The sequence below is a fragment of the Hyla sarda genome, chromosome 8, assembly GCF_029499605.1.
Source record: "Hyla sarda isolate aHylSar1 chromosome 8, aHylSar1.hap1, whole genome shotgun sequence".
Classification (NCBI taxonomy): domain Eukaryota; kingdom Metazoa; phylum Chordata; class Amphibia; order Anura; family Hylidae; genus Hyla; species Hyla sarda.
In genome coordinates, this window is record NC_079196.1 from 131,665,353 (window position 1) to 131,679,588 (window position 14,236).

A 14,236-nucleotide genomic window follows, 5' to 3' on the forward strand; every position below is an offset into this window, starting at 1 on the left:
TATTTCACTGGCTTTTCAAAATGTTGTGCAGCAAACTTTAAACAAGTTTTAACATGCTTTTAAAGTTTTAAAATGCTTTTTATTCAGAAATGGAGTCTTGCATGGGGAGCGTGCATACATACTGTTTTCTTTAAAACAACAGTATCTGCTAAGTCAAGATCTTTTTGAAGATCTCCACAAGAAACCTTGGCTCTTGGACAATTCAAATTATTCTTTTCACTCTTATGTCAAATATTGTGATGAGCACCTGGTCGAGGCAAATTTAGAGTGAAATGATTGTCTTTTCACTTCCATATTATTGCCCCAGCAGTGCTCACTGGAAATGCACCTGTAACCAATGCCATTGTTATGATTTGCAACAATTAGGTTGTGTAGGTCTTGAGTTACCTCTTTGCTCTTACCCATTATGAGAGGTGTCTTGTGTGACACCTTGGCATGCAGGCCATCAGGTGGAATTCATCCAGCTGAAATTGAAGTCTTGTGGAAAAAAACAAAACGTATAGGCTTTAGATTGTGGGGGATCCGAGCGATGGGGCTTACCGTGATCTCCTGTATGAAGCCCAGGCTCTCCTCCACGTCGTGTCACGACCTCCTTCCGTCGTGTCACGGCTCTCCTCCACGTCGTGTCCGCCCCTTCATATAGCTCTATGGGAGATCCATTTGGCTATTTTTAGCTCACCCATATAGCTATACACAGGGGCGTGTCCCCACTACGGGTGGGGGTCGTGACGTGTCTGTGTGGAGGAGAGTCGGGGCTCTGTTTTAATATGAGACTTCTTTAATTTACACTGACAAGGAGCTGCATTGCTTTTTAATTAAGAATAGATTTTATCTATCGTCTTTGCTTTTTCAACTCTCTACATGTTTTCAATACTTTTTCCCAGTGTCATTTAACATTATTACACAACTTAATTTCTGAAATTTTATTGGTTTCTTGTATGTGGATTACTTGGGTTGTTACCAACATCTGGTGAAAATTTTGCAAAAGAACCTTGAAAAAACATATTTTGTGAGAAAAATAGTGACTTGTTCAATACTTATTTCACCCACTGAATTTAGCCAGTAACATGTATAGCCATAATATTTTCTTCTTGTATACTCGTTATTTGGTATGACTATATTAGGAAGTATACATTATTCACGTGCATAATGAAAAATTCTTTTAGTTGTGTGAACATTATATACATACAAACACACACTCACCACTTTATTAGGTACACCTGTTCAATTTCCTGTTTACACAAATGGCCAATCATATGACATTTAAGCATGTAGACGTGGTCAAGAAAACTTGCTGAACATCACAATGATTAACATATTAAACTTACGGGATATGTAAGAATTGTCCTCCAATGTCCAGACTTTGAATAGGCCATCATTTCCTGTAGTTACCAAAGTGGGGCTATCTTTTTCCGAATCACATCCACATCGGAAAGAAATACATGTGATTTGATCCTCGTGAGGCAAATTTATTGTGGTGTTTAAGGCAAAGCTTTAAAAATAAAGATAATGTTAGATAGAAACAATTAACTTTTTTTTGTTTATAAAGTATGACATGAATTGAATTTAACTCTTCCACTACCATAGACATATGCAATGTTTCATGACTTTAGGTCACAAAAGTAAGGCTGGGTTCACATGGGCAAAAAATGTGCAGAATATCCACACGAAAACCGATGCGCATATTTTGCACATTTGACTAAGCAGCACTTGCAGCACTTCCTTGAGAATTCCTCAATAAGAAACTAGACTATTCTTTCTGCAGAAAAGAATCTGAACGAGGAAAATCTGCCATGTGAACAGTGTAGCAGAATCCTATTGAACTCAATGGGACTCTTCAGCAGCAATGTCTGTGCGGAATATTCATGTGGAATTCCGCACGGACATTCTAACATGTGAACATAGCCTAACATACTAGTGGCTACATATCTACTGCTCAAGTAGGAGGATTGTACATAGAAAATGAGGAAAGGAGTGAAGGTGCTGTAAAATGTATCACTGATGAGTCACGCCAGTAACTCCACACCTTTTTAACCCCTTAAGGACCAAGGACGTATGAGTACGTCCTTGGTCCCGCTCCCGTGATATAACGCGGAGTCCCACGGTGACCCCGCATCATATCACGGCGGGCCCGGCGTCATAGTGAAGCCGGGACCCGCCTCTAATAGCGAGCGGCACCGATCGCGGTGCCGCGCGCTATTAACCCTTTAGCCGCGCGCTCAAAGCTGAGCCCCGCAGCTAAAGCGAAAGTAAAAGTGCCCGGCTAGCTCAGGGAGCTGTTCGGGATCGCCGGGGTATAATCGCGGTATAATCGCGGCATCCCGAACAGCGGTACTACAGGAGGAAGGTCTCTTGCCTGAGATCCAGGCTTGAGCAATCAATTGCCGAAGACACTGATCATTGCATCTCTATGGAGATGCATTGAACAGTGTTAAAGATCAGTAAATGCAATGTTATAGCCCCCTATGGGGGCTATAATATTGCAAAAGAGAAGTGTAAAAAAATCATTAACCCTTTGAATTATCCCTTCCCCTAATAAAAGTTTGAATCACCCGGAATTTCCCCCAAAAAATAAAAAATGTGCAAACAAAAATAAACATATGTGGTATCGCCGCGTGCAGAAATGTCCGAATTAAAAAAATATACAGCTAATTAAATCGCACGGTCAATGGCGCATGTGCCAAAAAAATTCCAAAGTCCAAAATAGCGTATTTTTGGTCACTTTTTATATCATGAAAAGATTAATAAAAAGCAATCAAAAAGTCAGATCAATGCAAAAATGGTACCAACAAAAACTTCAGATCACGGCGCAAAAAATGAACCCTCATAGCACCCTGAACACAGAAAAATAAAGTTATAGGGGTTGAAGATGAGAATTTTAAACGTATACATTTTCCTGCATGTAGTTATGATTTTTTTCTGAAGTAATGCAAAATCAAACCTATACAAGTAGGGTATCATTTTAACCGTATGGACATAGAGAATAAAGATAAGGTGTCATTTTTACCGAAAAATGTACTACGTAGAAACTGAAGCCCCCAAAATTTACAAAATGGCTGTATTTTTTTCAATTTTGTCGCACAATGATTGTTTTCCCGTTTCGCCGTAGGTTTTTGGGTAAAATGACTGATATTACAAAGTAGAATTGGTGGCGCAAAAAATAAGCCATAATAAAGATTTTTAGGTGCGAAATTTAAAGAGTTATGATTTTTTAAAAGTAAGGAGGAAAAAACGAAAGAGCAAAAACGGAAAAACGCCCGGTCCTTAAGGGGTTAAATTTGAGTGCAGCTTCTAATTCTTAAAAACAACCTAAATCACATGAGATGACAAGGGTTCACTTCTTTCTTCCATTGTGGCCAATCTCCAAGAAATGGTGGGGCCTTAATTCCTAATCAAATATACCAAACAGACAAATCGTAAGACTATCATAGGGGAATCTACCCATTTTATGAAAAGCTCAGAACTTAAAATTATATCATGATCTAGTGAGTGAGTGTGCATGTGTGTGTGTGTGAAATTAAGAAAATCTGCAAGCAACAGAAGGAAGGAATATCACAAACTATTTATATAATGATGTAAAGGAGAGCCTTTCAGTAACTCGAAGGGATGAAGTAGTAACTTTTATCCAGGGTATAATTCCTCCTTGGAAATCAGACATGGTGTGCTCTTTGATTTTTACATTAAGGTTTTATTTTTGTCCTAAAGAGTTAAGATGATGACTGCTGCAAATACATCATGCCCTGAATGCTTATTGGGTCAGTTTACTCACTGAATGAAATAGCATGACAAAGATTGTTGGTCTCTTCAGATTGGCTATGAGAAGCTATGGGCATATCTGTATAGCCGTTGGTGTAAAGTATGAACTCTGCACATCTTTGTTTGCAATTTTACAAAAGGTCTTGTGTTTTATGCAGAATTGTACAAAGGCACCTAAGTGTAAAGTGCAGGATAGCAGAACAACAAAGTGCCAGGTTGTCCACTTCAAAAATATACCTCCAAACCCATATGATTTTTCTTGTTAGGTTTTATTTATTAGGGAAATTATGTGGTACAGGGGGTAAAAAAGTGGGAATGATTTGGCACAGGAGGAATACAGTGGCACGGGGGGGTGAATGATGTAGTCGGTGGACATACAGAACCAGGAGACCACTGTTTAAACAACACGCTTCTGCTTCAGTGCCGGGGCTACTGCAGGGAGGTGGAGCAGGGGCCAGGGCCCCCTGGAAGACTGGTCCCCTTACTGGGGTATTGGCTGTACCCCCTGACTGTGCCCTGTTTACAAGGTAGGGCCCGGCACATAAGCCTGGTTGTCCCCTATTGGGAGTGTTTTGTCCCCTATTGGGTGTGCCCCGCTAAGGTAGATTTTATTGTGTGTGTGTGTGTGTGTGTGTGTGTGTGTGTATGTGTATGTGTATGTGTATGTGTATGTGTATGTGTATGTGTATGTGTATGTATATATATATATATATATATATATATATATATATACACAGTGATTGCAAAAAATTGTGAAATCCCCCCCATTTCATGTCCAATCGCCTCCATTTCACATCTACCTACCCATTTTATGCCCACCGCCTATTTCACATCTCCCCCTTGTCACATTCTCCCCGCATTCACATTCTCCTCACGTCGCATCCCCCCTTGTCACACACCCCTGTCACATTCTCCCCCCCCCCCCCCTTGTCATACCGCCCTCCTGTCACATACAACACCCCTCCACCCCGTCACATTCTCCCCCCCCCCCCCCTTGTCATACCGCCCTCCTGTCACATACAACACCCCTCCACCCCGTCACATTCTTGTACTGCAGCAAAACACTGGGTTTCTCAGGCGGATTTGAAATCTGTATTGCTGCAGTACAAGTAAATTTCCCCATCAGTCAATCACTGGCTTGACATGTGACACCACTGTAGCCAGTGATTGGCTGAAAAGGGAAAGGTCCTACTGTACTAAGAAGAGAGGAAACGCCGGACCGCACGGAGACAAATCTGCAGGGACCGAGACTAGGTGAGCAGAAGGTTTTATTTTTTATTTTTCTCCCTGCGCCCTTAGCTCAGTGTTTTTCTAGCAGGGTGCCTCCAGCTGTTGTGAAACTACTACTCCCAGCATGCCCTGACAGCCTTTGCCGGTTCGGGCATGCTAAGAGTTGTAGTTTTGCAACAACTGGAGGCCCCCTGGTCGGGAAACACTGACTTAGTATTTAAATTAGTTTTTACCTGCTCTGGCCGGCCCCGCCACGGGAGCCAGCCCTAGCAGATAATCGCATGTTTTCCCGGGGGGCCGTATCGCCATAAGCAAAAATTGCGATTTGATTGCTTTTGCGATATATCGTGCAGCCCTATTGTAATATATATATATATATATATATATATATATATATATGCAAAGCAACTTATCAGACCATTTTCACACGTAGCATTCCCTAGACATCAGCTTTAGCTCCAGTTATGAAGTCTCAAAAACTGATCGAGATTTAAAGAGGTACTCCAGTGAAACTTTTTTTTTTAAACCAACTGGTGCCAGAAAGTTGAACAATTTGTAAATTACTTCTATTTTAAAATCTTAACCCTTCCCGAACTTAGCTGCTGTATGCTCAAAAGGAAGTTCTTTTCTTTTTAAATTTCTTTTCTGTCTGACCACAGTGCTCAAGTGTCCCATCCAGAGCACAAAGGTCCCATTGAGGGACTAACTAAAGCTTGGCTTTTAATGTATAAAAGTAACTAAAAAGGTGAATTAGTGATTATTAAAATTAGCGTCTGTTGTCCTATATATAATATTAGGACCAGCCGGTCACTACAATCGCGATTAGTCTATATTATATAGAGGACAACAGATGCAAATTTAAATAATTGCTAATTCACCTTTTTAGTTACGTTTATTTGTTAAAAGCTAAGTTTAAGTTAGTCCCTTAATGGGACCTTTTTGCCCTGGACTTAGGTTCTCGGGGTTTATGTGAATCTATTAAATTGGTCTCATACTAATCTGGGTTCTTTTATGATCAGTTCTCTCATTTGAGATTTAATTCTTATTGTATAACCCAATGTGCTGTGCACCGCAGTATGGCAGGCTTTCTTAGAAACTAAACCTTGAAGGATTGGTGGCGGAAGCCCTACATGTTTTTTTTCTACATAGAGTCTACCTCTTAACCAAGTAGACATTCAGTTGGCATTTAAGAACCTTACAAAAAACTACAAACAGTACATAAGACCTTGGTGGGAAGTTACTAGTCTAGGGAGATATTTACAGCAAAAAATTGTATATGGAGGCCTAAGGATACCAATAACTTCCAATTCTCAAACAGGATAGTGGAGTCATTCAGGGGAGGGAGAAGCTCCTGACAGAAAACCCCCTACGAATGATAGAGTACCTGTTTGGATACTAGAAGCAGTATCACATCTCAATTAATACACAACTAGAGAAACAGATACAAGATATTCAGTCTTTTGTCAGGCACTCAGAATACAGCAATCTTGAGAACAAATTACAAAGACATATTGATCAGTTTAAGAACGAAAATAAAGAAGAAACATCATAAATACATACAAAACGTAACAGACTTTACAACTGGTCAAGTGTATACGTATAGAGGTCAATCTAGGAACAATTCATGACCCTATTTTCAAATATGCGATACTGACGTCTCAGAGTCTGATAAATCAGGAGCAGAAAGTAGTTCAGTAAATACTAATATTCAACGTCCAACATTTAAAAAGAAAGAATAAAACATATAAGCCTCTTCCAAAAGAGGCTAAGAGAACAACCACTCCCTCCAACGCACCATCGACATGTCAAAATCCTTTGGGCCCCGTATTGCGACAACACTCTGGGGGTACTTCACTGGCCTCGCAATATACTGCTTTACCGTCAATGGCTATAGTGACAACATCACAACCAAATACGAGAGAATACAGCCCCAATTTTCACAAAACAATACATCATCCCATTCTCAAACATTCAATCCGGGACAGATTTCAGTCCCCATGACCTCTCAAGGACCTATTTCAACTTTATCACCAATTTTATGAGAAATGGGTTTACACTCCCTCCCAGGTCTAACATGAATGTAGATAGATCTTTGTGATCCTCTTTTGATCTAGGGGGATTATGCCAGTGAATTGACTAAATACATGGGAACAAAAGTTTATAGCGGATGCAGCCTTAGTCGTTAGTGAGACAACATCCTCATATAACTCTGGTGGTCGCAGAAATGGAGACAAAATGCTAATTTTTCATTTGTTGTCACGAGTACTGGAAGAAGGCTAAGTGTCACTTCTCAGTAAAAGGATTGACCTTTACTCCGGTACCCAAATTTGACAGGTTTAACTGGATAAAGGACATCAACCTATTCGCGAGAAAGTTAGTCTTACTTATGTAGGGCTAACTTTCTCGCAAATAGGTTGATGTCCATTATCAATCGGTAAATGGTGCTTCAAACGTAGCCTCACCTCTGTCAAAAGGAGCTCATGTAAGGCGTGTCTTGCCAATTCCTCATGCTGAAGTAATATTCTAGTATCATTATTTGCCTGTTGGTGCCACACGCATTACATGAACTCCTTTTAGACAAAGAGAGGTGAGGCTACATTTGAAGCACCATTTACCGATTTAAAGCCCAAGTCCCTAATAACCCCAGCTTTTTCACAATATAACATTTAGACTTTTATCAAACTTGTCACATCTGAGATAAAGAAAATAAGACCTGAAGGTCACGTCGTTCATTCTAATCTTTCTGCTGCTGAGCAGAATGCACTGGGGACATTAGGGTCCGACCGGTCCATCATGATAAAGCCATCTGATAAAGGTGGCAATGTGGTGGTGATGGACCGGTCGGACTATGTCTCCATGGCATCCACTATATTAATGGATACACAAAAGTACGAGAAACTTACATCAGATTCCAATAGTTGTTTTCTAGGAGAGTTGAAAGACCTGTTAATGAATGCCAAAGAAACAAACCTAATTTCTGCAAACGAATTCAAGTTCATGTACAACCCACATCGGCAACCTTTTATGCCCTTCCAAAAATGCACAAGCCCACGAATCCAGTACGAGGATGACAAATAGTCTCTGGAAATCATTGTTTGATGGAGGGAGACAGTATCTATGTTGACAAGGTTTTGGTGTCATTTGTGACTGCCTTGCCTTCATATCTACAGGATACCAGAGATATGCTATTAAAGTTACAAGACAATACTGTTATAGAAACAACATCACTGGCATCCCTTGACGTCGAATCATTATACAGTGACAAAACATTCACTGGGTATCACAGAAATCACAAATTTTTTGAACACTAGAAGCATTTTCTTCTCAGAACACAATCAATCACATTATTATTGATCTTCTTACTTTCATGCTTACACACAATTACTTTTTATTCAATGGCACTATTTTTCACCAGAAACAAGGCACTGCTATGGGGTCATTCTGTGCACCAAATTATGCAAATTCTTTTTTTAAGGTGGTGGGAGGACACTATTGTTTTTGGTGATATATTGCATGCTTTTACTTCTCACATTTTATTTTGGGGTAGATACATCAATGATGTCCTAATTCTATGGGACAGAGCTAAAGCACTTTTCATGACTTTGCTTTCTAAACACTAATGATATAGGAATGTTATTCACCTCTGAATTTAGAGGCAGATCCATCAACTTCCTGGATTTAAATATTTACAGTGATGACTTAGGTACCGTCCAAACTAAAATTTATAGGAAACCAATGTCTACAAATGCAACCTCTACAAATGCCAAAGTTTGCATCCAAACACCCTTAAGAGCAGTATACCAGTAGGGCAGTATTTATGCATGCATAGCAACTGCTCAACAGAGGAACAGTTTCATACTGAGTGTAGAGATCTTTACAGAAGGTTCAAACAATGTGTCTACCAACGAAAACATCTAAACAAAAAAAAAAGGCCTTTAATCGGGCCACACAGAGTGACGGAAGAACTCTACTAGTTAACGCGAGACCAATGGAAGAATCTAAGATCATACGCTGTATAGGAACCTTTGATGGTTATACCCATTGGATGATGGGAATTTTTACGACTATTGGCACTTACTCACTATGGATAAGGATCTGTCTGATGTCTTGAATATGAGAGTATGAAACGTAAAAGATTATTTTGTCCATAGCCATTTGGAAGAAGAAAGAGGAGACCTGGTTACCGCAGAGACCATCTGGATTGTTTCCATGTGGTCACTGTAGCTTTTGTCCCACCATTATCAAAACTAAATCATTTACAAATCCCATTTACTCACATACTTACCATATTCGACAATTTGTAATTGTCCCAAGGTATATGTGGGCAAAACGACTCAGCCGTTTAAGAGAAGAATCTGTCATCATTTAAGTACAGCCCGTACTCGGGCAGAGACTCCAATTGCCCGTCACATGCACCTAGTACACAATGGTGATGTAAAAGCGATTTGCTTTATTGGTTTGTGCCAACTGAACTGGGTCCAAGGAGGGGTAATATGGACACTGTTATTAACCCCTTAAGGACCCAGCCAATTTTCACTGTAGGACCCGGCCATTTTTTGCACATCTGACCACTGTCACTTTAAACATTAATAACTCTGGGATGCTTTTACCTTTCATTCTGATTCCGAGAATGTTTTTTCATGACCTATTCAACTTTATGTTAGTGGTAAAATTTTGTCGATACTTGCATCGTTTCTAGGTGAAAAACTACAATATTTTAAGAAATTTTTTTTAATTTTGCATTATTTTTTATTTTTTTTACTTTAAAGCTCTCTGCTTATAAGGAAAATGAATATTCCAAATAAATTACATATTGATTCACATATGCAACATGTCTACTTTATGATTGCATCATGAAGTTGACATGTTTTTATTTTTGGAAGACATCAGAGGGCTTCAAAGTATAGCAGCAATTTTCCAATTTTTCACAAAATTTTCAAAATCGAAATTTTTCAGGGACCAGTTCTGCTTTGAAGTGGATTTGAAGGGCCTTCTTATTAGACATACCCCACAAATGACCCCATTATAAAAACTGCACCCCTCAAAGTATTCAAAATGACATTCAAAAGGTTTGTTAACCCTTTAGGTGTTTCACAGGAATAGCAGCAAATTGATGGAGAAAATTTAAAATCTTCATTTTTACACTGGCATGTTCTTGTAGACCCAGTTTTAGAATTTTTACAAGGTGTAAAAGGAGAGAAATGGTTACGCCGAGCGCTCCGGGTTCCTGCTCCTCCCCGGAGCGCTCGCAGCGTTCACCTCCATGCAGCGCCCCGGTCAGACCCGCTGACCGGGAGCACTGCATTAGTGTCACCGCCCGAGGCTCGCATCCCAATCTCCTCACCTGCCCCATCCTCCGTCTGCTCAGTCCCAGCACGCGCGCGCCGACTCTCTGAGATTTAAAGGTCCAGCCCGCCACTGATTGGCGCCTGGCCCAATCAGTACCTGCACCTGTTTTCTCCTTCTAAAAACCCACTTCCCCTTCCTGGTATCGCCGGATCTTGTTGCCTAGTGCCAGTGAAAGCGTTTTGTGTATGTTCCAAGCCAGTGTTCCAGACCCTCTGCTGTTGCCCCTGACTACGATCCTTGCTGCCTGCCCTGACCTTCTGTAACGTCCGACCTTGCTCTTGCCTTGTCACTTGTACTGCGCTTGTCTCAGCCGTCAGCTGGGGTTGAGTTGCTGTCGGGTGGAACGACCTTGGGGGTTACCTGCCGCTGCAAGTCCATCCCGCTTTGCGGCGGGCTCTGGTGAAAACCAGTAACCCCTTAGACTCTGTTCCCCTGGTACAGCCCACATCATCACCCCACTGACACAGAGGATCCACCACCAGTGTCCTCACTGCATTCCTATCTGGATCCTGACAGAAATCTTGCTAAAATGCTGGTTTTCCCCCAAATTTTACATTTTTACAAGGGGTAATAAGAGAAAATTACCCCCAAAATGTGTAACCCCATCTCTTCTGAGTATGGAAATACCCAATGTGTGGACGTCAAGTGCTCTGCTGGCACACACTACAATGCTCAGAAGAGGAGGAGCACCATTGAGCTTTAGGAGACAGAATTTGTTTGGAATAGAAGTCGGGGGCCATGTGTGTTTACAAAGCCCTCCGTGGTGCCAGAACAGTGCCCCCCCCCACGTGACCCCATTTTGGAAACTACACCCCTCACAGAATTTAATAAGGGGTGCAGTGAGTATTTACACCCCACTGGTGTTTGACAGATCTTTGGAACAGTGGGCTGTGCAAATGAAAAATTAAATTTTTCATTTTCACGGTCCACTGTTCCAAAAATCTGTCAGACACCTGTGGGGCGTAAATGCTCACTGTACCCCTTATATTACATGAGGGGTGTAGTTTCCAAAATGGGGTCACATGTGGGGGGTCCATTGTTCTGGCTCTATGGGGGATTTGTAAACACACATGGCCTTCAATCCCGGACAAATTTTCTCTTCATAATCCCAATGGTGCTCTTTCTCTTCTGAGAATTGTAGTGTGCCAGCAGAGCACTTTACATCCACATATGGGGTATGTTCTTACTCAGAAGAAATAGGGTTACAAATTTTGGGGGGCTTTTTTCCTATTTTTCCTCGTGAAAATGAAAAATTTTGGGTGACACCAGCATTTTAGTGAAAAAAAAATGTTTTCTTAATTTTTCCATCCAACTTTGACAAATTTCATTAAACACCTGTGGGGTGTTAAGGCTCACTATACCGCTTGTTACATTCCGTGAAGGATGTAGTTTCCAAAATGGGGTCACATGTGGGTATTTCTTTTTTTGCGTTTATGGCAGAACCACTGTTAAATCAGCCACCCCTGTGCAAATCACCAATTTAGTATTCAAATATACATAGTACGCTCTCACTCCTGAGCCTTGTTGTGCGCCCGCAGAGCATTTTACGCCCACATCTGGGGTATTTCCATACTCAGGAGAAATTGCGTTACAAATTTTGGGGGTCTTTTTTTCCTTTTAACGCTTGTGAAAATAAAAAGTATGGGGCACCAACAGCATGTTAGTGTACATTTTTTTTATTTTTTTACACTAACAAGCTGGTGTAGCCCCCAACTTTTCCTTTTCATAAGGGGTAAAAGGAGAAAGCCCCCCAAAATTTGTAGTGCAATTTCTCCCGAGTACAGAAATACCCCATATGTGGCCCTAAACTCTTTTCTTGAAATACGACAGGGCTCCGAAGTGAGAGAGCGCCATGAGCATTTGAGGACTAAATTAAAGATAGGGGGGGGGGACATAGGGGGTATTCTACACCAGTGATTCCCAAACAGGGTGCCTCCAGCTGTTGCTATATTCCCAGCATGCCTGGACAGTCGGTGGCTGTCCGGAAATGCTGGGAGTTGTTGTTTTGCAACAGCTGGAGGCTCCATTTTGGAAACAATGCCATACAATAAGTTTTTTATTGGGGGGGACAGTAGGGTGTATATGTAGTGTTTTACCCTTTATTATGTGTTAGTGTAGTGTTTTTAGGGTACATTCGCACTGGCGTGTTACGGTGGGTTTCCCGCTAGGAGTTTGCGGTGCGGCGAAAAATTTGCCGCAGCCCAAACTTGAAGCAGGAAACTTACTGTAAACCTGCCTGTGTGAATGTACCCTGTACGTTCACATGGGGGGGGGGGGGGGGGGCAAACCTCTAGCTGTTTCAAAACTACAACTCCCAGCATGTACTGATCGCCGAAGGGCATGCTGGGGGATGTAGTTATGCAATAGCTGGAGGTACACAATTACAACTCCCAGCATGCGAGACAGCTGCTTTCTGTTTGGGCATGGTGGGATTTGCAGTTTTGCAACATCTGTAGGGCCACAGTGATCTCCAAACTGTGGTCCTCCAGCTGTTGCAAAACTACAAATCCCAGCATGCCCAGACAGCAAACAGCTGTTTGGGCATCCTAGGAGTTGTAGTTTTGCAAGATCTGGAGGGCTACAGTTTAGGGACCACTATATAGTGGTCTCTAACTGTAGCCCTGCAGCTGTTGCAAAACTACATATTCCAGCATGCTGGAAGTTGTAGTTTTGCAACATCTGGAGGGCTACAGTTAGAGACCACTATATAGTGGTCTCAAACTGTACCCTCCAGATGTTGCTAGGCAACTCACCAGCTTCCGTCGGATCCAGCCGCACTACATCGCCGCCCGCCGATCTCCGTAGCCCCCTGCCTCCAACGCCCGCCCGGATGGGTAAGTGGACTCCGGCGCCGGTCCCCGTCCTGCCCTGCCTATTGTGGGTGGGCAGGATGGGGAAAACGAAAGTTAACCCCCCCCCCCCCGCCCCCGATCTGCTATTGGTAGTCGTGTCTAGACCACCAATAGCAGGGATAGGAGGGGTGGCGGAATTGTCCATGGGTCATGGGTCCTTAAGTACCAGGGTGTCATGACGTACGCGTAGGTCAAGGGTCCTTAAGGGGTTAAAAGAAGAAGCACGTTGGATTCATCGATTGAAATGTATGGCTCCCTCATGCCTGAATGAGTTTTTTGTTCGCCGCCTTTCTTTAGGAATAATAATTTCCTTCTTAGCAAATTACTGTGTATGTTAATTTAAGGTTAATTAGTTTTTCTACCTACCTGGAATTTATAGTTTTATTAGGGATGCCTACCTCTGGTCATCACAGCTATTTACCCGCAGTATCCGGTGTCAGGTTGTCATAGCATTCCACATATGAATATTAATGATACTTATCCTGTATTCTATTAATTACATATTGAAGAATGCATAGTGAATCCTCACCATTCATATAGTACCTATAGAATGCATTAATGTCTTTAGACATAGCAAAAAATATAGCTAGGACACCTTAATCATGGATATTGCTAAATATGTCTTGCATATTATATATGTAGAGAACTTTTGTACTATATAATGGAGAATTCATAGATAATCTCCATAATTCCTATACTATCTAAGGCATATTATTTATCACTTATGGTATACATTAATATACTAAAAACATAATATCTATGAAAGTAAGACTTAGCAATCATGATTTTGCTTCAATAAGTGGCTTTGTCAGAATGAAATAGTTATCAGTCATATAATAGTAACTGATCTATATCGAAGTGACAGGAATTAACCCCTTAACGACGAGCGCCGTAAATGTACGTCCTGGTGCGTTGGTACTTAACGCACCAGGACGTACATTTACATCCTAAGCATAACAGCGAGCATCGGAGCGATGCCCGGATCATGCGCGGCAGGTCCTGGCAGATCCTGCAGATGTCCGCCATTAACCCCTCAGATGCCGTGATCA

General features: G+C 41.5%; 1 protein-coding gene across 3 annotated transcripts in view; it reads right to left on the reverse strand.

Annotated features, from left to right (window-relative positions):
* The window catches only part of WDR75 (WD repeat domain 75), a 400,614-nt gene that overhangs the window by 164,486 nt on the left and 221,892 nt on the right, over nt 1-14,236 (reverse strand). For all 3 annotated transcript variants that reach the window (XM_056534259.1, XM_056534260.1, XM_056534261.1), the window contains one exon: nt 1,329-1,492. In XM_056534259.1, the coding sequence (XP_056390234.1) occupies nt 1,329-1,492 (164 nt within the window). The remainder of the gene's footprint in view (nt 1-1,328; nt 1,493-14,236) is intronic.